Raw genomic sequence first — 25,305 nt, forward strand, 5'->3', positions numbered from 1 at the left:
TAGGTGATCTGGAAAGACCTTGGTGAGTAATAAACAGAGACGGTCTCTGGATCTATGGAATGAAAGTAGGAACATTTTAATCTCAGCTGTGAATTGCAGTACATCTGTAAAGCAGAAACATCAACAAATATTTGAATAAGAGTGTTGTAGATAATATGGATTGATTGGATAGAAATTTGTCAAAAACATTTGAATGTTTTTGTGACAGTCATACTAATATAAATGTCCATTTCATCTCATTCTGCTAAACTAAATGAGTCACTCAAAACTGCATTACTGTTCTTGGTAGTTCATGCATAATAATTATGTACAATTTCTTATAAAAAAGTTACTTTAGTTTTTATGGATGGACATCATCTATCATATTTAATGCTTTTTATTTTGGATAACCTACCATATTGTATTGCCTTTCACCTCTTATTCCTGCATTCAACAATAGGACCCACTTGTAAATAATATGTAACAGAGTCCTATTATAACAATATCATATTTTTCCTTATAAATATTTTAGGACTTTGGTTTTAACTACCTTCGAACAATAGAGACAAGACAAATCTACAGTAGCATGAATACATTCATAAGGGAGTCTCAAACAGAAGAAATGTGGGTTTTTTCTGATACATATGGGCTGGGAATGAGTCTATCTCAGTAATGTGGTCTTTACTCCACCCGTTTGTTTTGCCGTTTCCAGCCAAGGACCCACTTTTCTCTCTCACGTGCTACATGGGTAATGTAGCATTTTAACATTTAAATCGAATTGCTGTTCCTAGTCAACAGGCTCCTTTGTGAATGTTCTCTAGTCACTTTGTCATAAATGCAATATTAGCAGTTGAGCAGTAGAGCTGTAGTCTACTGTCCGATGAGAGGGCAGCTAATATCCTCTCTAGAGGTTTGAACTGCAAATGAATGACCCCTCTGCCAAAACAGATGACATCAACCCCTGTGGTTGTTCTGCCAAAAGGACTGCACTATGAGAGAGGCACAATCGATCAATATTACTGTAGAAGTTTGCTCAAGACTGTAGTTAAAAAGGCCTTGCCTCAGAGATAAGCAAACCTTGCTATTTAGTTTGTTTCTATATGATTTCTTGTTTCTGTAATGTGTTTACAAAAAATGTGTATATATATTTATATGAGAGCTCACTTGATATTCAAAACATCTATTGCAAAGCAGTTCACATTACATCTCACAAAATAAGCATAATATTGCACCAGCATTTCTTCAAAACAGCAAAAGTATTTGGCATCTCATTTATTTGCAACCTACAAACATTATACATCTAATCCCTAAATCCTCAATTTAGAAAAGAGAATTCACAAGGTGAGACAGAAGACTTGAGCCGTGCAAAAGGCTGTCAAATGTAAATACTTATATTTATGTGATGGAGCTTATAGAGCTATAAACCAAAATTAGTACATTCATACAACATTGTGTTTACACCTCTTATTATAAATCAGACAGAGGTTACGTGACTAACCTAACTATAAAAAAAATCATCCTCTCTTTTTCTGCAAAATGTGTTCTCTTGAGTTTATTTTACCTTTTTACCTACCTGACCTTACTGTCCATCTCCACTCTCTGTCTTTCCACAGGCTGAGAGTCTAGATGGATCCCTCTGTGTGCCGGACATCAAGCTGCACAGCAACCCGTCTGCGTTCAATGTCTATTGCAATGTGCGGCACTGCGTGCTGGACTGGCAGCAGCGAGAGGCCTCCCTGGCGCTGGCCTCCAGGAGCTCGGTGCAGAGTGGTGACTCGGACAGCGAGGAGGAAGAAGAGTACCGCGAGCCAGCCGTCAAGCTGCCAAAGGTAGAAGCAGGGGGTAGTGTTTGCTGCTTCTGTGGTTGTAGCAGTGCTTGGTATCAAGGCGAGAGCCAACCTGTGCTCTTTGTCTTTTGGACATACTGATCCTTTATCTCTTGGGGGTGATATGCATGGCTCATCATTTTTAATAATAATTCTTCACTGGAGGTTTGAAGTCCCAGTTCTCAGAATTGCAGCATCTCTTTTGTTCCGCGCCACCTTGTTGTACTCTGTTCATCTGTTGGTTTATTTGTCTTTCATTGTATTAGAACGGTCACCTGTGAAGTATCCTTTCAATGCGTCTAAGTTCATATCTAACTTACAGCTTACTGTGAGCGTGGCAGACTTTTTAGATGCAATGAAATCACAATATATATAAAAAAAAACAAAACTATTGCATTGGTAAATTTAGCTGTTGGGGATGGTCTTTGATTATTAAAAAAAAAAAAAAAATCAGCACTAAAGCATCTGAATTGCTTTTTAGTTGACTTGCAGAAGGCGACAGGCACAGAAGAAATCTTACTTTTTTTGTCTGCCTGCTGTATATACTTGTTTTGGAATAGAAACTGAGATGTTGCAGATATATTGCATTGAGGCTCAATTCATTTTATCTTGAGAATAATATATTTTGGAGGATTTAATTTCAGTTTCAATGCAATAATGGATAGATCTTTTGTTTGTGTTTCGAATACATCATAGCAAAGAGCTTGTGTGATATTTTATCTGTTATATATGTTTAGAAATGTAGAATGTCTATGTCTGTCTTTTAAACTACTATATATGTGAAGGCTTCGTCCTTCCCTTCCTACATATTTTCCAGCTGAAATTATTTATTCACTGATGCTAAGCTTAAAAGAACAAGTTGCTCACCAAGAGAGGAGAGGGCATGGATCATTGTTTTAAGATATAGAGAAGGGGAACGGCATCCTTTCTAAACCAAGCTGCTTTACCTACAGTTAATTGGGTCTCTCATTACACAAAATGTAAACAGTGGATGTTAAAATCAATCGTAGAAACTATACTGTGGGCCCTGGATAAATGTAGGTTGTCTTTTTTTTTTTTTTTAACTGCAGGATGCTGTGATGATTTTAAAAAAGCATCTGCTTCTTTTTGTGTGTCTGCAGATCATTGGCATTGGCCTATGTGGGGTATTTGAGCTGATAAAAGAGACTCGGTTCTCTCACCCTTCACTATGCCTGCGGAGCCTGCAAGCCTTGCTGGACATGCTGCAGGGACAACAGCCTGAGGGCTTCCAAACTGAGCCCCCTGATGTGCTAGGTAATCTGAAAATGCCTACATGTAAGAATTAATTATGTGCTTGTGTACAGTCTAATGTAATCCAGCACAATTACATTTGTAGCCCTGCAGCAAATCTTGTTTGGGAAGCTTAAAATTTAACTTCATAGATGCACCCTGGACAAGTCACTAGTCTTATCACAGGGCCGAAGGGCAATTAAGAGTCACCAGTGAACATAAACGTGAATGTCTTCATGCTGTCTGGGTACAAATTTTTATTTTATCGCAACCATCTTACCTCCCCTCCCTGTTCCCTCAGAGTCTCTTTTTCAATTGTTGTTGGAGACCACAGTCCGGAGCACAGGGCCCAATGACCCGACAGGACAAGCCATCACTGCCCTGTCCTGTGCCTGCCTCTTCAGTTTGGTTGTGGCCTGGGGAGACACTGGCAAAATCCTGCAGGCCGTGTCTGCCATCCTCACTAACAATGGCAGCCATGCCTGCCAGACGATACAGGTATTTGACCAATTTAAATCAATAATACCGCAATTATCTATGTATTATGTAGCATAATTGTAGCCTATGTGGTTTTTGTACTTTTGTATGTCATTACATTTATATGTCAAACAGATGTAATCAGATAAAAATGGCTCATTCTGGTGGTTATTCTGTTATGCTAGGCTTTTCTGGCAAAAGTAATAATGGAACATCAGATGTCAACATCTAATCTTTGTATTGATCACCTGTTTGGATCACTTTTTGTATCCACCTATAGGACTTTCATATTATCCCATTACTTGTTTTCAGTGAAATTGATGTTGAAATTGTTCTAATGTATTAATCAAATTTGAGTTGCCTTGTTTTCTAAACTGCCTCCACCAGATAATTTGATACTTTCTGTTATTCATTCAAGTTTTTTTCCTTCAGATTAGTCAAAATACTTTAGTGCCTTTTGGCTGGGTAAAGTAACCTCTGCCTCCTGTCGGCATTTCCTTTTAACAGAGAGACTCAGAGCAGTGTCTGGACAGCACAAATTGAGTTTTGGAAAATGTCAAGCCTCTCTGATTCTCCTGTTTGATTATGTTACCCTGCCTACATTCTTCCGCCATTTAGCTCGTCCTGTCTTTGCTTAGATCTCTCTCTTTTTCTTCTTTCTTTATTCTTCTCTGCTTCAGCTGCTTTATATCAGGATTGCAAAAACAAAAAATAGGCTTTTTGAAGATCAAAATGTCTCGAAATTCTACTGATGACTGATGTCCAGGTTATTAGGAGGACTTTTTTCACACAATGTATGCCCTATAATACCCCCCCCCCCCCCCCCCCCCAAGTTCTGCATTTTTAAGGGATTGACTGGTCTGTGAGTCATTGTAATGGCAGACAGGCTGGAGGGAAGCGTTGATTTATGTGTTGTACAAGCCAGTGTGTTTGTGTTTGTTTGCATGTGTGTGTGAATGATATAATCAGCAGTATGTGTAATAGCTGCCATGGAAATGATGGGAGTTTGTTTGAAAATGCGTTCAGGCAGAATGAGAACGAGACAAATGTACAGATAGCCTCAGTCACTAATAAAATTATTTATTTCAATCAGCAATAGAGAATTTAATTGATTTGGTGACAGAACAATTACACCTCATTACATCACAATAGAGGTGTGTGGTCCTGCATGCTCTCAGCACCACCTTTGTCCTCTTAAATCTCCCAGGTACCCACCATATTGAATGCACTACAGAGGAGTGTACAGGCTGTGCTGGTGGGAAAGATTCAAATTCAGGATTGGTTTGGGAATGGTATCAAACGTGCTGCCCTGATGAACAAGTGGGTTCTGAAAGAGGTGGTGATAGATGAGGACGAGCGCTGTCTTCTGCAGACTGATGGCTCCTTCCTGTACCTTCTCTGTAAGGATGGACTCTACAAAGTGGGGTCTGGATACAGTGGCACTGTCAGGGTATGTAACGCTTAGAGCTGCATGTCGTCACTGTCCACTGTTCAAATATCTGCTAACTGGGTGATTTTTAATTTTTCAGACAAACTAAAGGATTAAGCGTTAATTTGTGCGTGTAGGAGAATCTCTTTATTCTTAAGAAGGAAAACTTTAAGGAAACCATTAGATCGTCTGAAAATGGACTGTCCCAGAGATTACTACAGGGCTGTCATGTTTGTGTGTAAGAAAAAGGTGCATGTCCAACAATATCGCTTTGAAGCATCAGCAGCTCTTAATCTAATTAGACGAGACAAATAAAGGCACTGCGTAAAAAAGAGTGCAAACCTAATTGAGATTTAGGTGAAATCATTGCACTCAATTGGATATAAATAGGAAGTCATTATTTAGTCCAGCAGCTTTGTGTTAGCAGGAGAGAACATTCAGCCACACTACCTTAAAACAGACACCTCTACTGTTTTTAGTTTGATGACTTTGATAGGTCTTAAATAAAACATCATGGTTAAATCTGTCAACGTTAAGTCTATACTTATTTAGTGTTTGTGGTTATGTGCTCATGTGTAATCAATGCCCACAGGGCCACGTGTACAACTCTACATCTCGGATCAGGAATCGAAAGGAGAAAAGATCATGGCTGGGATTTGCTCAGGTCGGTAGTGGAGCTTTCATCAAGATGCTTGTCATGTACATTTCCCTGCACAGGCTTTGGAAAGGCTTTCACCTCGTTAAAAGTTTTATCACACATACACACATGACTTTGATGATTTTGGTTATTCAAAGTCAGTGCTTAGTTTCATACATGGATATATTAACACTTGTGACAATAGCTGTAATTTTTTTTTCCGACCTCTGATGTGTTCTTTAAGAGAAGTGTGACATGGATGAAACTTAAAATGATACTTTAAAATAAAATGTTTAAATACATGTTAATTTTTACCATGACCAACAGTCTGTCCATGCCAGCTGTCAAGCATATATTATGGCTGGATCATTGATGTTTGTGTAATCTCAGGGGTACTTGTTGTATCGGGACACAAGCAACCATAGTATGTCGGCCCTCAAGATCAACCCTGAGACTCTGGAGCATGAGGGGACTATTGCCATGCCGGGTACTGAAAAAGCACCTTTTCATGCTTTCATGCAGTATCTCTTAAGGGTGAAGACACCACAACTGCAACTAACATAAACATTGGTTATAATTTCAGGTCAACACTCAGATGGACAGAACATCATCTTCACAGATGGAGAGTACATCAACCAGATTGCAGCCTGCAAAGATGTAAGTCAGATACTCTGACCAAAGCTTTACTGGTGCACTAAAATTTTAGAAATTTGAAATTGAACTGGTATCAGTTGTTGTGGTCCTGGTTGCACTTACGAGTTTCCCCAAATGTGGAACAGAAATCAGAAACATTTCAGCTGTACTACCAACATCTGCTTGAAACTGTTTGAGAGAGCTGATTTCATGATGCACAAACTGTATTTGGTTGTATAATGTTTTCAGATTAAAGTACTATTACATTCCCTGCCTTAGCCTTCAGCATTTACTTTATCATTGACTTGCTGCACCACAGTGGTTAAATAGCAGGTTAATTTCACGTTTTTGTCAGCCTTTCTGAGCAGATGCTCTATTTACAAATAGAGAACAGGAAGAGATTTGAAGACCATGACAGCACATTATCATCCCTTCAGTTGCTTAAATGTATCAGTGTAATAAAATCCTCTCCAGTTAATTTTTTAATCTGTATATTTAAGATGTTTTATCTCCCTGTTGTTTCCCCTGATGTAAAGGGTCCAGCCTCACTTTGAGTGTGCTCCAGCTGATCCACAGCTGTGCCACACAAGGGCGTGTTGTGCATGAATGTATGTTTGTGCAATTGTGTTGTCTTCACGTGCACGTGGCAGCCAGGGCAATTAGACCACATGTGGGTATTCTCCAGAGAGCTTAATCTCACAAGCAGTCATCTGCAAGAGCACTCTGTATTGTGGGTGGGGGAAGGGAAAGATGTGAAATATGCAGTTGCGGCCAGCCTTCTTCCCATGTCGCAGTTTCTAGGCTAAAGATTGGGGTATGAAAGAGGAGGTATCCTCAAAAGGTGCATGCATGTTTACTGAGCAGCCAGAAAATGCCTCCATTGCATACACCATTTAGAGTTGAAGAAAACCACAAGGAACACACAAGGTGGAGGGTTCCGATGCTAGGAAGACAAGTAAGAGGCTGATTTAAGTAAACTACGGGAGGTGAAGGGAGACATCAGCGGAAGAAGGTAATATGTAGGGAGACAATGAGAGGACTGGCCAGATGACAGAAGTTCTTGTTAAATGATTTGAATAGCACATGTGCTCTGCTCGGCAGGAGTCAAAGCACAAAAGATGAGTCCATCATCATTATCACACAGTGGAAACCAGACAATCCTTTTCTTTATATCCTGGTTGCCTCCCAATTGTTGTCCCCTCTGTACTGAGTTTCTCTCCTGTAAATTGTCGCTTTCATTCACATCCCTGCTGTTTGACTAACCCACATGAGAATGTGTTTGTGTGACGCCATGTCGTGATGACGCATCTGAATAACCACTGCACCAAAACACATACACTTGTGGCCACTTACACATTTACAAACTTGCACAGTTAAACTATCGTGTCCACTGTCTCCAACACACTGTAATTTAAAATGTTTGATATCTTTAATAATATGCTTATTTTTTCCTTTCTACCCTCATCCCTTAAAGTTTCCCTCTTTATGTATCACTCTCATGTCTATAAGTGAGATTGTTATTGACATCGCCTATCTGCGCTCTGAAATAAGCATCCCCTCAGCTGAAGCAGGGATTTGTTTTCATTGAAGCAGGGGTTTTTTCTGTCCTGGAACTGTTAGATGGATTCTACTCTATAACAGTATAAAGTCCTGAAGTGAAATGGCATTCCTTCCTGTTTGCTCGGACTCCTTGCAGGACGGTTTTGTGGTGCGGATCTATACTATGAGCTCAGACCCAGCCCTGCAGCAGGAACTGCAGCTGAAGCTGGCAAGGAAGTGTCTGCACGCCTGCGGCATCTCTCTCTTTGACCTGGAGAAAGATTTGCACATCATCAGTAAGTGACATGAAATGGACTAATGTCTGGAGGTTATTTGTACACCTGCTTCAGGCATCTCACACTGTGTGTGTGTCCACAAGGCCATAAGTTTGTCAGAAGTTGTTAAAATCACAGAGGAATAAAATAATGCTTTCCTACCTTGTCATTTATTTATTTTTTTAAAATCTAAATAGCATGTATTTCTCTCAGGCACAGGCTTTGATGAAGAGGCAGCTTTACTTGGAGCCGGCAGGGAGTTTGCACTGATGAAAACTGCATCGGGAAAGGTGAGAATGAAAATCTGATCTGGATGTGTGCCTAAAATGTAAAAAAAAAACAAATAAAAAGTCATCTGCCAAGCTCCTAATAGTTTTTGTCTTGTTTAATGAAAGGCCAGGCACCGTAGAGGTGAAAATGTTGGCAAAAACTCAAAATTGACATTGACATCCTGCATGTGTGTTTTCTGTTGGTCACACTGGCCACCTGAAACCTATTGGACAAAATAGTTTACAACATCTGTATGTAGTTAGCAATAGTCAGATTTTCCAAAGACCAGCTTTTACAAAAAGCCTAGCAATGAGACCTATTGTTTTGGAAAATGGCTAGTTGCTAAATTGCCTTTAAATAATAGCGAATGATTGTCTTTGAAGTTGCTGTTTATTTTGCAATGACCAAATTTCTGTTAGTGGTTACATACACTCTAATCTTCAAAAAACCACCCAGCTAATCTTTTGCTCTTTTCATATACATATATGTATAATGGTATTATCAAATTTGAATTAGGGTAGAGTAAACAATATGGATATTATGTTTGAGTCCATGTATAGAGACTGCTGGAGGAATTGGCTCAGTGTACCATCAGTTTAACTACAGTCCTTTGTATAATATCCTTCAGCACTTCCTTGCTGAAGGAGATATTTCACATTTTAAGGTGGACTGTCATCGTAAAACCAGAATGTTGATTGTTGGGGTGTGTGTAGGGTGTGGTCGTGTGTGTGTCAGTACAGTAGGTGTGGTGTATGTCTTTTGTAGATAGCAGTTCATGGCAGTTGCCTGTTGCACATTTTTGTGTCTGTGTCTAATCTCACAGCACACTTTATCTACAGATTACCCTAACCCAGGCCAGATGGATGGGTAAAAATAGTAGCAGCTGACCTGTATCTAGGCACAAAGGTCACTCATTAAGACATTAAGACTTGATGTTGTGCCTGACATTGATATTATTAAAAACCCCTCCAAAGGCTCTTTATAGATTGCAAGTTACTACTATGTGTTATTATTGTATTGTGGCAAAGTGACTGGCAGATAAAATAAAAATGATCTCACCTCTAGCAGTAGCCATTACACATGCGTCATGTAGGTTCCCTCTATCATTTGAATAGTTAAAGCTAAATCCATACTGGCATTGGACTGACATGACAGAGCTAAACACACAGGACTGTCTGACAAAAACATTGATCCAGGCTCACCATCTGCTACAGCACAGGTTGAAAATATCCATACAGTTTATCCTGCTATTTTCAATATTGGCCAGCAGAATTTATTTATTTATTTATTTTACTTTTTTGGGGAGCTAGGGTTAGGGTTAGCTTTGTCTCTCACTGTGTGTAACAAACTTCCTTCATCATCTTTTCACAGATTTACTACACAGGGAAGTACCAGAGCCTTGGTATAAAGCAGGGTGGTCCCTCAGCTGGAAAATGGGTGGAACTGCCCGTTACAAAGTCTCCTAAGATTGTTCAGTTCTCAGTTGGCCATGATGGTTCCCATGCACTGCTAGTAGCTGAAGATGGAAGTGTGTTCTTTACAGGCTCTGCCAGCAAGGGCGAGGATGGAGAGTCCAGTAAGGAGATTTTAAACTATAATCAATGAAAATCTAGCATTCATTTTATCCAACACAACCGAATCCATCAGCTGCCCTTTTAAAGCTGATGTCTGCCTTTTTCCCTTGTAGCTAAAAGTCGTAGGCAGCCCAAGCCTTACAAGCCCAAAAAAATGATCAAACTAGAGACCAAGACAGCAGTGTATACTGCCTGCAACAATGGCAGCAGTAGCATCGTCACCAAGGATGGGGAGCTCTACATGTTTGGCAAAGATGCAATTTACAGTGACAGCACCTGTAAGTTGACTGTCCTACTTTCATATTCTCAGCTTCTGGGATTTTTTTAGAGCAATTCCAGTTGTTTCTCATCCTTATCTACATTGCTTTGAGAAAGACAGATATAAGATTTTTAACAACATCCATTTCCCAGTTTATAAATGTATTTGTTTGAGAACACTTCTTTTCTCTCCACAGGCCAGGTGACAGACTTGAAAGGTCACTTTGTAACTCAGGTTGCCATGGGAAAGGCCCATACATGTGTCCTGACCAAGAGTGGTGAAGTGTGGACCTTTGGTGTGAACAACAAGGGCCAATGTGGCAGAGACACTGGAGCAATGAGCCAGACAGGGAAAGGTGAGAAAATGTAGAAACACAAAGAAGCAAATACATACTATAACTTCTATTATGTCCTACATATAATTACTTGTTAGTGCATTCATCGTATTGACTTGCCTGTTGATGTGTAGCATTTGGTGTGGAGAGCATGGCCACAGCCATGGATGAAGACTTGGAGGATGAGCTGGAGGAGAAAGAAGAGAAGAGCATGATGTGCCAACCAGGCATGCACAAGTGGAAGTTGGACCAATGTATGGTCTGCACTGTATGTGGAGACTGCACTGGCTATGGTGCCAGTTGTGTCAGCAGCGGGCGGCCAGACAGAGTACCAGGAGGGTAAGAGGACACACACACACACACACACACACTAAGGAAAGGGTTATTATGGTCAGCAATACTTGTACCACAAATGTATTTGGCAAATTGTATTTCTATAACATGAATATTTTGTCTGTCTGTGTTTTTGTACATTTGTTTTTTGCTCAGTATCTGTGGCTGTGGATCTGGAGAGTCTGGCTGCTCAGCCTGTGGCTGTTGCAAGGCCTGTGCAAGGGAGCTTGATGGTCAGGAGGCCAGACAGAGGGGCATCTTTGACGCTGTAAAGGAGATGATTCCACTAGACCTGCTACTAGGTATGCCAACTGACATTTTAAGACTTCACATTCTCCCTGTTTTGCTCTTTCATCCATACATTTACTTCTCATCTGTATCATCACTTCCTTCGTTTATATTTTGTTCAAAATTACAAAGTGGTATGCATGTTTAAATCTCAGCCATCTACCTGTGGCATACACTAATGGTGGTGATGTTACAATCTACATCATGCAATATTGCTGTACATTTGGATCTTCTATAACTGATAAGAAGAAGTGACTGTCTTGAGCAGGTGCATATCTTTCCAAGCCGCAACAGAAAGCTGCTTATACTGCACATTCCAAACTGTCTTGCATTTGCTTGGGTGCATTGTCACACAGCTATTGTCGCTTCGTTTTATTGTTGTGTTGTGCAGAGTCACTGCTTCTCCATCACCTCTCTCCATCATTCATTGATGTGTGCCTTGTTTTGTTCCGCTCTGCTCTGCCTTCCCGCCTCGTCCTCATCCTGCATCCTGTCTGGGCTGCCTGTACCCGGGGCCTTTTGTGTTTTCAGCTGTGCCTGTCCCTCCCCCTCCAGGAGTGAACATCGAGGAACACATTCAGATCCGCCAGGAGGAGAAACGACAGAGGATCAACCGCCGACACAGGCTGGAGGAGGGCAGAGGTATGGATCAGGGCTAGGCAGAATGGGGCTATGTTTAGGGAAGAGCTGTGTGGGTTTTATTGCCTTTAGTGAGTTAACTCTGGTAGCCCTTTACTGTAGGTGCAGGAAGTTGTGGAGATGGGATTGGGGATTAGTGAAGAGGGTAAAATGAACAATATACCCGCCCTGTTTAGGTTCAGATAATGTTCAGGTGCTGTTTGAGCTTGGTTGTTGTGCCTTGGTAAATTCCCCTTTGCTGGTGTCTTTTATATTTTTTAAGTGTGTGTGTATTGTTGTGGTGTAGTATTTTCATGTGTTCTTTCCCATTTGTGAGCATTGTGCATGCATGTGAAAGTTTTTTTCTCCCCCAGGCCCCCTTGTTTTTCCTGGTCCCATTTTTATGAACCAGCGTGAGCAGGCCCTAGCCAGAATAAGACCCCTTCAGGCACTAAGGCATAAACGGGACAAGCACAAAGGTACTGCGGTCTTCACTAACTCAACGGGTGCAGAGACACCCCTTTGACTTATCTCCCAATCTGGCTGTCCCGTCCACCTCCTCTCTCACTCTCTGAAGACAGGACTCTTGTGTCCTCACCAAGTCTCATGGTTACAAACAGTGTGGCCTGTTGACAAGGACTCACTGTGACTCAGTGTGACTCACAGTGGAGAAATGAGCCTTTAGACCAGGTTAAAGTGTAGTTTCTTCAACAGGCTGGTTTTACTTTGGTTTTGATTATTTTATGGGGAGGTGTTGTGTTCGTGTAGGAATAGGTGTAACAAAGGTTTGGTCTGCTGAGCCAATTGGTTTTCTGGTTTAACAGTTCTAAACCTCAGAGTGGGAAGCCTGCTCTGCTCACTGCTGTTGGAACCTAAATATAAACCAATGTCCTTGTTTAACTGGATTTACCTTCACACTCACAGCAGCTCATTTACCACTTTGTGGGTCAAACTGCAGCATTACATGCTGATTAAAAAAGCATGATGAATGACAAGCTGAAGAACATGACACAGCAAAAAGAAATTAAGAGAAGTTAACTTAAAAAAACCCAAACGGATTTTAGATCTTGTGGAAACATTGAGCAGAAAGAACAAAGAAATCTCATATTAAGAGATTTCTTTTCATTAGCTTGTTTTGCTCTCTGGATTGCAGCCCCCTTGTTTTCTTATTAGCAAAGTCAAAATTTGTTTGCAAAATAGCATTTTGCTAGCCTTTTGGAAAAATAACAATGACAGTGGACACATAATGTCGCTGAAAGCCTTGTAAATCCTATTATTATCAGGATTCAGAAAGTCAGCTAACATAAATAATATCATGGATAAAAAACAAAATAAATGCAGTGTCAAAAGCTGCTGTTATTTCTGTGCATATCAGCAAGTCTGCATCTGCACTTTCTACTGCTACTGCTGCTGCTACTTTTCTTGCTGATACGTGGCTTAGGCTGGTTTGAATGTCAAGTCGTTCCTGAACAGGTTTGAAAAACTTCTCAATGGCATTTAGCTACGGAGAAATGGCGTGTTTGAATGTTCCACTGTTAAACAGGAGTGAATGACAGCACAGTGTATTTTGTTTCAGAGCAGCAGTGATTTTTAATGTCAGTTAGGCTATCGGGGCTGGTATTTTTCGGATTAACTTTTCTTTTATTGTTTCTGATGCACAGCTGTAAGATTGGATTACTTGGAGTATCTCTCTTGAGCCTTGATCATCATGGTTTTACCCTCATGAAGAGGCATGCAGGCTCCAATCCCCCCACCCCACCTTCAATATTGATATTATTGTCTAGGACTTCGCAGAGCAACATTTGTGTGCTTAAGAGTTCACTTAAGCAAACTTTTAAGGACTCGTCAACATCAAGAGTTATGTTCATAAGATAACATTTCAGCCCTATCCTATGAATCTTTGGGCCATGAGCCAATCAATATTTATTTTACGCTTCTGGTGAACTTCAATTATTGTAACCCAAAGCTGGCATCAGTGAGAGAGGTACACAGCAATGAGCTGGTTCCAGGGCCAAAAAGGTATTGACACTCATTTACTGGAATGCACAGGTCTCTGTCCAACCTTTTCCACTCACACACAACAACTGTGACCTCTTAGACAGGCTTAGGCTCTGGGTAAACCAACTTTTGTTTCTTGGATGTTTAAAGAAAACCAAATTATTTACAAATCTGTTCATCTGTAATGGGACTGGTTGCCAAAAGCCTTTCTGTTTTAGAGGTTTTGTTTCCTCCTTTCTATTTCGGCATGCTTTTCCCTTTTTCCCGTTTTCTCCCTTTCCAGGACTGTGCAGAGACGTCAACCTCCGTGGTCTGAAGTTGCTGCTGAACCTCTCTCCCCCTGTTTCCTTGTCAAATGTGCTGACTTGAGCATTTGCCTTGTAGATGGTAGCAGTGAGCGAGGGGAGAAGGACGCCAGCAAAATCACCACCTACCCCCCAGGGGCAGTGAGATTTGACTGTGAACTGCGAGCTGTGCAGGTCAGCTGTGGTTTTCACCACTCAGGTAAGTAAATTTCTTTGGCTGCTTCTGGTCAGGTCCTTCAGTAGCTTTGTCAGCATATTTTGTGAAGAAAACTTTAAATGTCTAACAAAATGATGTGAGCATTTAGTGGAGAAAGTGGGTCACAATTTTGTTGCTTTACAGTGGTGTTGATGGAAAATGGAGATGTCTACACATTTGGTTATGGCCAACATGGACAGCTTGGACATGGAGACGTCAACTCCAGGTACAACAGCCACAACCTCCATTCATACAAATCATTCTAGTTAAGATTTTGAAATGTAATCATTGCTAACATAAATAAACTGTATTTATATGGACATGCTACCTAAGCCAGATGTTTCTTTCTGCCAGGGGTTCTCCAACTCTGGTGCAGGCACTTCCAGGCGCAAGTGTCCAGGTGACAGCAGGGAGTAACCACACAGCTGTTCTCCTCATGGATGGGCAGGTCTTCACATTTGGCAGCTTCTCGGTAATAAAAATATTGTTAACATATGATGGAGGACACACCTATGGTGTACATTGCTCTACACCTGTTGAGATATATATATAACAGATGTGGTTGATGTTCACTCTCTTTTCCTCCAGAAAGGGCAGCTTGGCCGGCCCATCCTAGACATGCCCTACTGGAATGCCAAGCCATCTCCCATGCCCAACATTGGTGCCAAGTATGGACGAAAGGCTACCTGGATCGGTGCCAGCGGAGACCAGACGTTCCTGCGGATCGATGAGGCTCTTATCAATTCCCATGTCTTGGCTACTTCAGAGATCTTTGCCAGCAAACACATTATTGGCCTGGTGCCCTCCTCCGTGTCTGAACCACCTCCATTTAAATGCTTACTAATCAACAAAATGGATGGAAGCTGCAGGACTTTCAATGACTCTGAGCAGGAGGACCTTCAAGGATTTGGCTTGTGTCTGGACCCTGTGTATGATGTCATCTGGAGGTCAGTCCAAGGACTGATTTTTATTAATAATTCTCTGCCATATGCTATAGAGTAATATAACTATTATTCTCAATGTCATCTCCCTGTTTGCTTCAAGGTTCTTGCCAGCTTCGAGAGAGATGTGGTGTTACAATGCAGTGATAGCTGATGCTAGGATGCCATCTGCTACAGATCTCCAGGCTCGCTGTAGCATCCTTAGTCCTGAGCTGGCTTTGCCTTCAGGGTCACAAGCAACTACCACTCGCTCTCATGGAGCCCTACACATCCTTGGTAATTATGTGCTCTAGTCATTCAGCAAAAGATCCGAGGTCCAATTAAATCCTTTATGGATGTCTCATGCATATGTACATGAATACTATAATGCAAATGTTGCTGGGTCACTGGACACCTGTGTACCTAATCTGATTCCTCAAGACTTCGCTGTTGTGGCTGGGTTAGAGCTTAGTCTCAGTTGCCCTTGAATTTTTCATGTAATGGACCTTTTTGTTTATATTACCAGTAGTTCATCATCAGTCCCTCACTTTTAGACCCCTTGCTGAAACTTTTGGTTTTGGTGTTCAAAATTTTGTATAAATTGCTGTTGCCTCCAATATTATAAAGGAAAAGGGATTTTTAATTTTATTTTATAGATCATAGCCAGAAATATGAAGTGTGTACAGGGAGGTTTAAGTTACATTATGAACTTTTAGGTTGCCTGGATACACTAGCAGCCATGCAGGAGCTGAAAATGGGCGTAGCCAGCGCAGAGGAAGAAACCCAGGCAGTGATGAAAGTCTACTCGAAGGAGGACTACAGTGTGGTGAACCGGTTTGAGAGTAAGTGGCTTCTAACAGAAAACATTAGACATGATTGACAGTACAACAAACTGGAAAGTATAAGATTTGATTTGATATTCAGATTATTTTGAGCCAAACCAAACTCTTCCCTGTCAGTGCAAGTTAAAACAGCTAAATTGTCATCGGAGATAAAGAACAGTTTGCCCTGCACAGCCTGATCCCATTTTTATTGATCCCATGCTTGATGTTATAGGTCATGGTGGTGGTTGGGGTTACTCAGCGCACTCAGTGGAGGCCATCCGTTTCTGTGCTGATGCAGACATCCTGCTGGGTGGGCTGGGCCTGTTTGGTGGTCGAGGGGAGTACACTGCTAAAATCAAGGTGAGAAGCTCTTTGCTACTTTATTTTATTTTTAAATACATCTTTTTTTGCTTAAACTTGCTTGTCAGTTGGACTATTACCCAATTCGCTAATGCAAGTATTATATATGTGAAAAATCCTAATTCACTTGCAATACCATGATCAAACAGGGAAGCTAGAGTGATTGCACCATATGAGCTACACCTACTAAACCAATAAGTCATCCCTGTAGGATAATACATTCAATTAATTAAGTGGGATTAAATTTAAGGCATCTATAATATATTAAGCCAGTCTTCTTGTGCAGCTCTTTGAGCTGGGCCCTGATGGAGGTGACCATGAGACAGACGGTGATCTGCTCGCCGAAACTGATGTATTGGCCTATGACTGTGCCGCCAGGTACTGCTTATTTATTCCTTTTGTTTCCCTTCTGCTTCTACACATATTTATATGGGAAAAGCAGTGGAATCATCAAATCTTTATATTTCAGAGTTCTGAAAGATGGTGCCTTTATTTTTAGGGAGAAATATGCCATGATGTTTGACGAGCCGGTGCTGCTGCAGCTGGGCTGGTGGTATGTGGCATGGGCCAGAGTTTCTGGTCCCAGCAGTGACTGTGGCTCCCATGGGCAGGCTACCATTACAACAGATGATGGGTAAAACTACTGCTAATTGAAATGAACCCATTTACACTTTTGGCTATTTGATCATATTAAAATGCTAAATAATGCTTGTATTTTTCACCTTCAGTGTGGTCTTTCAGTTCAAAAGCTCTAAAAAGTCTAACAATGGTACAGACGTCAATGCGGGTCAAATACCTCAGTTACTTTACAGGTTAGTTAAAGTCCTGACGTTTCCTTACCAGTGGTGCAACCATATTCTGTTCAGAAGCTTGTCAAATGTCTGATTTAAACTGTTCCTTTATATATTTTGATACCAGGCTTCCCTCAAATGATGGAAATGCATCTAAAGGGAAACAGCAGACCAGTGAACCGGTGCATATCCTTAAACGCTCATTTGCTCGTACAGTCTCAGTGGTGAGTGCTGTCTATGTTACATCAGTATTTATCATAGTTTTATCACCTCCTTCTCTTCCCACGTAACTGTCTTTACAGGCGTTTATTTTTACTGCACTATGTGTGACTGTCTACCGCTGTCCCTTCGTAGGAGTGTTTTGAATCCCTGCTGAGTATTCTTCACTGGAGCTGGACCACCTTGGTTTTGGGGGTGGAGGAGTTGCGAGGGCTGAAGGGCTTCCAGTACACAGCCACACTTCTAGACCTTGAGAGATTGCGCTTTGTTGGCACGTGCTGTCTTCGCCTGCTTAGGGTCTACATATGTGAGATCTTCCCCATTGCTGGTAGGAAAACAGAGCTTAAAAGCATTTTATCACATACTTTATCACAAAGCTTTATATTTGACATCTATGAAATGGAAAATGTAAAAGTCGATACATTCATTTATTAAAGGGGAAAAAAAAGAGCATTTCAATGAAAACTTAAATTGGAGTCTGGACTTCAGGATTGTCTGTTGTTTCTAGCCAGTACCAAAGCAGTGGTGGAGGAGTCAAGCAAGCTGGCAGAGTGTGTGGGAAAGACACGCAGCCTGCTGAAGAAGATCCTGTCAGAAGGCATGGACAACTGCCTGACCAAGCTAGACAACGACCCCCAGGGATACTTGTCTCAGCCTCTTACCCTGCTAGAAGCTGTGCTGCAAGAGTGCCACAACACCTTCACTGCCTGCTTCCACTCATTCTACCCAACCCCAGCATTGCAGTGGGCTTGTCTCTGTGATCTGCTCAATTGCCTCGACCAGGTAATCTGCTAGCAAAAGTTCATTACAATGATCTGTCAGCAGAACACGCAACTGTACCTGAAAGGAGTTTTAAATAGGCTGTTAAATAGTTTTTCTAATATTGATTCTTCTATTGATTCATGACAGAGACATTATGCATTTAACAAGGGCTTCACACTGACAGTTCCCTCTTAGTATTTTCCTGGTTATTTATAGAATGTCACTAAAACAGCTTAAAAATTTAGATTCATTCTTGTACTTTCTGTGTTTCAGGACATTGCTGAGGCTAACTTTCGTACATCAAGTAGCCGCCTGCTAGCGGCTGTAATGTCAGCTCTATGCAACACCTCGGTCAAGCTGACATCCATCCTTCCCATTGCATATGATGGGGAAGTGCTGCTACGCTCACTGGTCAAACAAGTCAGCACTGAGAATGACTCGGCCCTCGCTCACCGCTTCCCCCTGCTGGTAGCACATATGGAAAAACTAAGTCATGTGAGTTTTTGCATAGCACACATTGTATATCAGGTTATCATCTTTTTGAAAATTGTGGATGTCTGTGAGCCTGTAAATGTTTGACTGAGAGTCCTCAGCAGCATTTCCATCCTGTTACTGTTACATACAATTATACCTTGTCGCTTCTGTAGACTGAGGAGAATTTGATGGGCATGACCAGTTTCCGGGAGGTATTAGAGAAGATGCTGGTAATTGTGGTCCTGCCAGTGAGGAAGAGTTTGAGAAAGGAGGTGGAGCTGTTCTCTCCGCACCTTGTCTCCAACACCTGTGGTCTGCTGGCATCCATCGTCTCTGAACTCACAGCCTCTGCCCTGGGCTCTGAGGTAACCTCACCCAGACAGCATCCACATGCCATCAACCAAAGACGCACACCAGTAGGACATGTATTCAGGGGACACATGCCATCCTGGTGAAATCAGAGATGTTTGTTATATTACAGCTTTAATGGCTTCAGATGAGACTAAGACCATGAGACCAGATTAGACAATGCATCTCTCTTTATTTTCCTGTCCTATTCCTTCATACATTATAATTTAACTCAAGGCTTGAAGGGACGTTTCATAATGCAGATCTTTCTAGCAAAAAGGTGGTGTCTCTGCTTGTGCTCAGAAAAGAGAACAGAAAGGGAGACACCTGATTGTCTGCATTGTTTTTGATATGCTGAGTCATATTGGGAGGAACTGATGTCACTCATCCTTTTTCATGTAATTCATTTAACTGTCATCAGTCTCTCAGTTCACCACCTACTTGAGTTTTACAGGCAGGGCTCCTAAGCTTTTGTTGTCATAGTAACCGTCAGTGACAACAGCCCTTGACATCACATTTTCTCCCCCAAGTCTGTTGTCAAGGAAACAATACACCCCCCCCAGAGCACCTGGATAAGTCTCTCTGCAGCTGTGTCTGGCTCTTTGTAGTCACACTGATATAAATAGTAGTAGAAACAAGTACAACCCAAGTACAAGATATTTTTGGCTGTATATTTTTTGAGAGAACATCTATTTTCTCTCTCTATTCTTTCTCTTCTTGCTAAATAAAATATACGGTCAGCCTTTACCTTTAAATGACAATATAAACAATCAATGCGCTCGAGTTATTGTGCAACGATATTTCAAGTTTATTGCTGTTGTTATGCTTTGTCGTCAATATGTCCTCAGAATGTATACTGCTTTTTGTCTGCAAGGTGATTATGCAAAGGACAAAGACAGATTTCTATTTACATTTTGATTGTTGCCAAATATTTGTAGTAAAAAAATCCCCTTGAAACATGTTAATCAACACTACATGGTGAGTGAATAACCCAGATGAAATGTTCTTGCTCCTAAGGTTGATGGGCTGAACTCACTCCACTCTGTCAAAGCGTCTCCTAACCGTTTCACCAAAACAAGCCAGGGCCGGAGTTGGAACACAGGCAACGGCTCTCCGGATGCCATCTGTCTGACAGTGGACAAGCCAGGTGTTGTGCTGGTGGGCGTTTGTGTTTACGGAGGAGGGGGCATCCATGAGTATGAACTTGAGGTGCTGGCTGATGATGTAAGTCATTCTGAAACATTTTTAAAGATTTTATTTTATTGAATTCTACATGTCCTTGGGCATTCCTGAACAAACTCTGAAGCTTTTGTACCTTGCTGTTCAATTGCCCCTCAGGCGCAGACAGAGCACCCAGGGGACTCTGCACACTCTCACAGGTGGACATCTCTGGAGCTGGTGAAGGGTACCTACAGTACTGATGATTCTCCCAGTGACATTGCTGAGATTCGCCTAGACAAGGCTGTGCCACTGAAGGTGCATAGGCGGTCAAAAAAATTAAACTTGTAAATAATTTGTGTTGAGATGCTGCTGTCATGTAGCTATTGTCTGACTGACTGGTGTCACTGATGATTTTTTTTATTATTTTTTTTATTTTTTCATCTGTAGGAAGGGGTGAAGTATGCTGTCCGATTGCGAAACTATGGTAGCAGGACAGCTAATGGGGATGGAGGTATGACCACGGTGCAGTGCTCTGACGGTGTGTCCTTCACCTTCAGCACATGCAGCCTGAGTAGCAATGGGACAAACCAGACCAGAGGACAGATCCCACAGATTCTCTACTACAGGTAAACTCAAAATCAGCATTTTTATCACACCTTTGGTTTCAGTATTTGGGTTTTTTGTTGTTGTTGTTGATACAAGTTTTTCCTCATGACTGAAGGAGTGAGTATGATGGGGACCTCCAGTCTCAACTGCTTAGCAAAGCCAATGAGGAGGACAAGAACTGCAGCAGAGCCCTATCTGTTGTTAGTGCTGTGGTCAGAGCTGCAAAGGACCTGCTTCATAGGGCGTTTGCTGTCGATGGTAGGCACAGCAAACTAAAAACTATGTCACAGAAACACTGATAATTGCCTCTCAGCTTCTTGGATTGAATTTAGAGACATTCAGCCTCTCCTCGGTATTATCTTTGTCCTTTGTGTTTTCTAGTGGATGATATTCCTGAGTTATTGAGTTCATCCAGCCTCTTCTCAATGCTCCTGCCCCTTATCCTGGCCTACATTGGCCCTGTGGCTGCATCTGTACCAAAGGTAAGAAATCAAAGCTGGAGAGGCCCTTAATCTTACAGTATTAAATTGGCTCTTCTTGTGGTATTGAAATGGCTTCTCCTCCTCATGCAGGCTGCTGTAGAGGTCTTTGGACTAGTTCAGGAGCTGCTACCTGCTGTTTCTGCCCTCAACCAAAAATACGCCCCACCCACTTTCAATCCCAACCAGTCTACAGACAGCACGACTGGCAACCAGCCCGAGCAAGGCCTGTCAGCTTGTACCACCTCAAACCACTATTCAGTCATGGAAAGTGACCATCCTTACAAGCAAGCAGGCGTCACACAGTACAGGGTAAGGTATCGCTTGGCATTCCAACCACTCAGCAACAAATTTACATTTGTAAAACAAAAGGTAACACATCTATAATTTCATTTGAAATTATTTTCTCTCTCACATTGCCTCAGGTGTCATTCCCAGACTGTGTCCGTTGGACAACCATTGAGTTTGATCCGCAGTGCGGCACAGCACAGCCAGAGGATGTCCTACGCCTGCTCATCCCGAGCAGAACTCTCCACTTGTCCAGCCTGGGGGGAAAACCTCTGATCCATGACACCATCAACACTTGGACGGAGCTGAAAAAGTTCTCAGGCTCTACAGGGTGGCCAACCACTGTCCTCGTGCTGCCAGGTAAGAAAAATTTATTTTAAAATCAAGCTGTTTACCTGTGTAGAGGACACATACTTATATATGACGAAGTCCTGACTTTACAACAAACTTTGTTTCCTGACGTCTATTATGTTATTGTGTTAATGCATGAAAGCATGATCAGATGGGAAATTATAAAGATGGTTGCTGTTTCTGGTGAATTTCTGATTCCATTGAGTTGACCTCATTCTAATCTCTACAGTTATTCCTTGAGCCCAGTTATTGTTCAGTGGTCTTAATGGTTCTCATGAGTGCTTTAATGCGTTTAATGACGCTTTACACAGTCACATAGCAGGCAGCCATTACTCACTTACAGAAATCTCCCATCTTCTGTTTTCATCCATTATCGTGTTTTTCTCTCCTCTCTGCTTTCAGGAAATGAAGTTCTCTTCTCACTGGAAACAGCCTCAGATTATGTTAAAGATGAGAAAGCCTGCTTCTATGGATTTAAATGTGTTGCGGTGGGATATGAATTCAACCCTGGCCCTGATGAGGTACACTTTTCTGTGAAGCATCATGATTCCATCTTGTGACGGTGCAGCATGCTGCGTGTACATTTCTGACAAAGCATTTTGAACATTTCAGGGTATTATCCAGTTAGAGAAAGAGTTGGCTTACCTGGGCAGTGTGTGTGCTGCAGCTCTAATGAAGAAGGACCTGGCCCTCCCTATAGGTATGAAATACTGTGGATAAGGGACTATACTTAAAAAAAAAAAAAATCCTTATGATGCCATGAAATTTCATTTATGTACTTTACTTTTGTGAAATATCTTGAGTAACCATAAATCTTTCAATTTAAGGCAATGAATTGGAGGAGGATCTTGAAATTCTTGAGGAAGCATCTTTACAGGTATATTTATGATATTCTCCAAGACTTGTGGCTTTGTTGATGTAACACTATATCTCTTACTATATTATTCTATACTCAATTATACATCCCCATCCTCTAGGTGTGTAAAGCCCACTCAGGGATTCTGGGGAAAGGTCTGGCCTTGTCTCATTCCCCTACGATCCTCGAGGCCCTGGAGGGGAATCTCCCCCTCCATCTCCAAACCAATGAACACTCTTTCCTTGAAGACTTCATTACCTGTGTTCAAAGCTCAAGTGGAGGACGTCTGGCCAGGTGAGATTTTTCTTCTACAGTGGACTGCTCAAAGGTTTAAGTTTTCCATAAGTGAACCATAGCAATCGTTACAGATTTAAGTAATTTCCTCATCTGTCTCTCTCCCTTTGTTCTTGGTGTCACTTCCAGGTGGCTGCAGCCAGACTCTTACGCAGACCCTCAGAAAACATCTCTGATCCTGAACAAAGATGACATACGCTGTGGATGGCCAACTACCGTGGTTGTACAGACCAAAGACCAGTATGGAGATGTGGTGCATGTTCCTAACATGAAGGTCGGGATAACGGCTTTGACTTTTCTACTTCCACCTGCAATGGCAAATCAAAAAGCTCAGCTTTCATTTTACCGGTGTCACACCACAGCAGTGCTGAATTGCTCGATTTGGTTTCATGTCTAGGTGGAGGTAAAGGCTGTACCTGTTTCACAAAAGAAGTCAATGCAGCCAGAGAATGTGAAGAAGCTGCAGCGGCTTCCTGGAGGTTCCTCCCCTTCATCCTCTGGTCCTGATCTGACCTTTGGAGGTCTGCCAATGCCCAAACTGGAGGCCACATACGAGCCCATGATTGTGAAAGAAGCTCGATACATTGCTATTACTATGATGAAGGTCAGCATCATGTCACCTGCTCACTACTACCTCACAACATTTTTGTAAGCTGCTGTTTTACTTACACTTTACCTACACTGTTGTGCTCTTGACCTATATTTAGGCATATGAAAACTACTCATTTGAAGAGCTTCGTTTTGCTTCGCCCACCCCAAAAAGGTAAGTGAGGTAATGCAGAAACAAAACACAATTACCACTGAGGCATTCTACTTATTGATCATTTCCCGCACAGACCAAGTGAGAACATGCTGATTCGAGCCAACACTGATGGAACCTACAGTGCCAACTGGACTCCAGGAGCAGTGGGCCTCTATACAATCCATGTCACCATTGATGGCATTGAAATAGGTAAGTCCTTCAACATATCTGGTACAACGGCCTGTATTTGCCCCTAAAGTATTTTCTACACAGTAAATAGAGAGGGTATGCGCTGATGCACCATGACCAATCTAAAATCCACCAAGTGTCATAATGTAATGCAGCTCCTATGCATACTGGCTAATTAATATTTTTTAAATATAAAGCCCTTCAGAATGGGTAGTAACCCACCATCCTTCGGAATGCTGTGCTCTACATGGTCTTTTCATTTAGATGCTGGTTTGGAAGTTGAAGTCAAAGACCCTCCAAAGGGCATGATACCACCTGGAACTCAGATGGTGAAACCAAAAGCTGAACCCCAGCCTAGCAAGGTGAGCTCTTTCTTTTGATTAACCAACAGGGGCGTGGACATGCACATAAGTACACCTCTGAAATGCATGCATGCTTGCACTCACCCTTCAAATACAACTTAGAGACCAAAAACTGTTTGTACTTCCTAATACCTGATTATAGCAATCACAACTATAACCACTTAAAATAAACTATGATCTTTTAAGATGCAGTAACATGTGGATATGATTACTACAACAAGATCCTTTGGCTAAAATAAAGAGGTTGTTAATATCCTGATTTGCGCTGAGATTAGGCATCCATGTTTGCAACTTTAAGCTGCTTTCCCTTTCTTGTTACCGTTTGCTGAGCCTACAAACTAAAATGTTCTGGTCTATAGGAAGAAATATAGACTGACTCTGAAGTTGTGTGTCTCCTGCAAGGTCAAGGGAGATCTTAAAAAAAAATCTGTCAACAAATTCAGACATTTAACAGAGACAAGAGAGAAACATATTTTTGTGTGATGTGGAAATCGGCACTCTGCTTGTAAATATGCTCCTCATTACTTGCGGTTCTCTGAAAGACTAATCTCATCCACCCTTTTGAGCTGTTCCTCTCTGACCGTTAAAGCACAGATGCCCAGGCTGAAAGAGAGAGTCTTTCACTGCAGAATAAACACACTTTAACTCAATGAATGACCCCTCATGTGAAACACAATGATCGTCTTTGCTGAGCAATATATAGTAGATCAGTTCTGTAATTATATTCATTGCAGTGCAGTAACAATGTGCATTCATTTATTTCACTTATGATTTTAGTACCTGTTTTCCTGGCTGCGGTTGTTTGTTTGCTGAGGTTGTTTTGTTTCCCTGTGTCTTTTAATGACCTAATGAGGAGTAACAGCCTTCATTTGTTATGTTGTGTACATGAACAATAAAGGCTTTCTGTTTTTATTTCCATAGTAAGAATAATGGACGAGGCTGTTGTTGGTTTTTTTTTTTTGTTTGGTTTTGTTTTTTTACAGTATTCAAGCAGCAGAGATTTATTATTACTCTATAGTTTAACAAATTGGTTTCAGACCTGTTTGGGGTCATCATCA

General features: G+C 41.5%; 1 protein-coding gene across 11 annotated transcripts in view; it reads left to right on the top strand.

Moving 5' to 3' along the window:
- The window catches only part of mycbp2 (MYC binding protein 2), a 53,337-nt gene that overhangs the window by 6,398 nt on the left and 21,634 nt on the right, over positions 1-25,305 (top strand). For 7 of the 11 annotated variants that reach the window (XM_029530929.1, XM_029530933.1, XM_029530934.1 and 4 more), the window contains exons 3-49: positions 1,593-1,808; positions 2,927-3,080; positions 3,358-3,554; positions 4,741-4,983; positions 5,555-5,626; positions 5,990-6,086; positions 6,183-6,256; positions 7,929-8,067; positions 8,260-8,336; positions 9,688-9,892; positions 10,004-10,168; positions 10,346-10,504; positions 10,618-10,822; positions 10,973-11,118; positions 11,636-11,746; positions 12,097-12,201; positions 14,105-14,224; positions 14,366-14,447; positions 14,576-14,693; positions 14,810-15,168; positions 15,266-15,438; positions 15,858-15,983; positions 16,198-16,325; positions 16,612-16,703; positions 16,825-16,959; positions 17,054-17,137; positions 17,244-17,340; positions 17,471-17,663; positions 17,844-18,118; positions 18,371-18,592; positions 18,745-18,936; positions 19,937-20,143; positions 20,258-20,395; positions 20,528-20,706; positions 20,802-20,944; positions 21,068-21,168; positions 21,259-21,477; positions 21,591-21,813; positions 22,207-22,325; positions 22,417-22,504; positions 22,632-22,681; positions 22,782-22,954; positions 23,084-23,228; positions 23,352-23,558; positions 23,662-23,717; positions 23,791-23,906; positions 24,150-24,247. In XM_029530929.1, the coding sequence (XP_029386789.1) occupies positions 1,593-1,808; positions 2,927-3,080; positions 3,358-3,554; positions 4,741-4,983; positions 5,555-5,626; positions 5,990-6,086; positions 6,183-6,256; positions 7,929-8,067; positions 8,260-8,336; positions 9,688-9,892; positions 10,004-10,168; positions 10,346-10,504; positions 10,618-10,822; positions 10,973-11,118; positions 11,636-11,746; positions 12,097-12,201; positions 14,105-14,224; positions 14,366-14,447; positions 14,576-14,693; positions 14,810-15,168; positions 15,266-15,438; positions 15,858-15,983; positions 16,198-16,325; positions 16,612-16,703; positions 16,825-16,959; positions 17,054-17,137; positions 17,244-17,340; positions 17,471-17,663; positions 17,844-18,118; positions 18,371-18,592; positions 18,745-18,936; positions 19,937-20,143; positions 20,258-20,395; positions 20,528-20,706; positions 20,802-20,944; positions 21,068-21,168; positions 21,259-21,477; positions 21,591-21,813; positions 22,207-22,325; positions 22,417-22,504; positions 22,632-22,681; positions 22,782-22,954; positions 23,084-23,228; positions 23,352-23,558; positions 23,662-23,717; positions 23,791-23,906; positions 24,150-24,247 (7,023 nt within the window). The remainder of the gene's footprint in view (positions 1-1,592; positions 1,809-2,926; positions 3,081-3,357; positions 3,555-4,740; positions 4,984-5,554; positions 5,627-5,989; positions 6,087-6,182; positions 6,257-7,928; positions 8,068-8,259; positions 8,337-9,687; positions 9,893-10,003; positions 10,169-10,345; positions 10,505-10,617; positions 10,823-10,972; positions 11,119-11,635; positions 11,747-12,096; positions 12,202-14,104; positions 14,225-14,365; positions 14,448-14,575; positions 14,694-14,809; positions 15,169-15,265; positions 15,439-15,857; positions 15,984-16,197; positions 16,326-16,611; positions 16,704-16,824; positions 16,960-17,053; positions 17,138-17,243; positions 17,341-17,470; positions 17,664-17,843; positions 18,119-18,370; positions 18,593-18,744; positions 18,937-19,936; positions 20,144-20,257; positions 20,396-20,527; positions 20,707-20,801; positions 20,945-21,067; positions 21,169-21,258; positions 21,478-21,590; positions 21,814-22,206; positions 22,326-22,416; positions 22,505-22,631; positions 22,682-22,781; positions 22,955-23,083; positions 23,229-23,351; positions 23,559-23,661; positions 23,718-23,790; positions 23,907-24,149; positions 24,248-25,305) is intronic. The other 4 variants (XM_029530930.1, XM_029530937.1, XM_029530931.1 and 1 more) reach the window with 3 other exon arrangements.

This window comes from Echeneis naucrates, chromosome 21, assembly GCF_900963305.1.
Source record: "Echeneis naucrates chromosome 21, fEcheNa1.1, whole genome shotgun sequence".
Lineage (NCBI taxonomy): Eukaryota > Metazoa > Chordata > Actinopteri > Carangiformes > Echeneidae > Echeneis > Echeneis naucrates.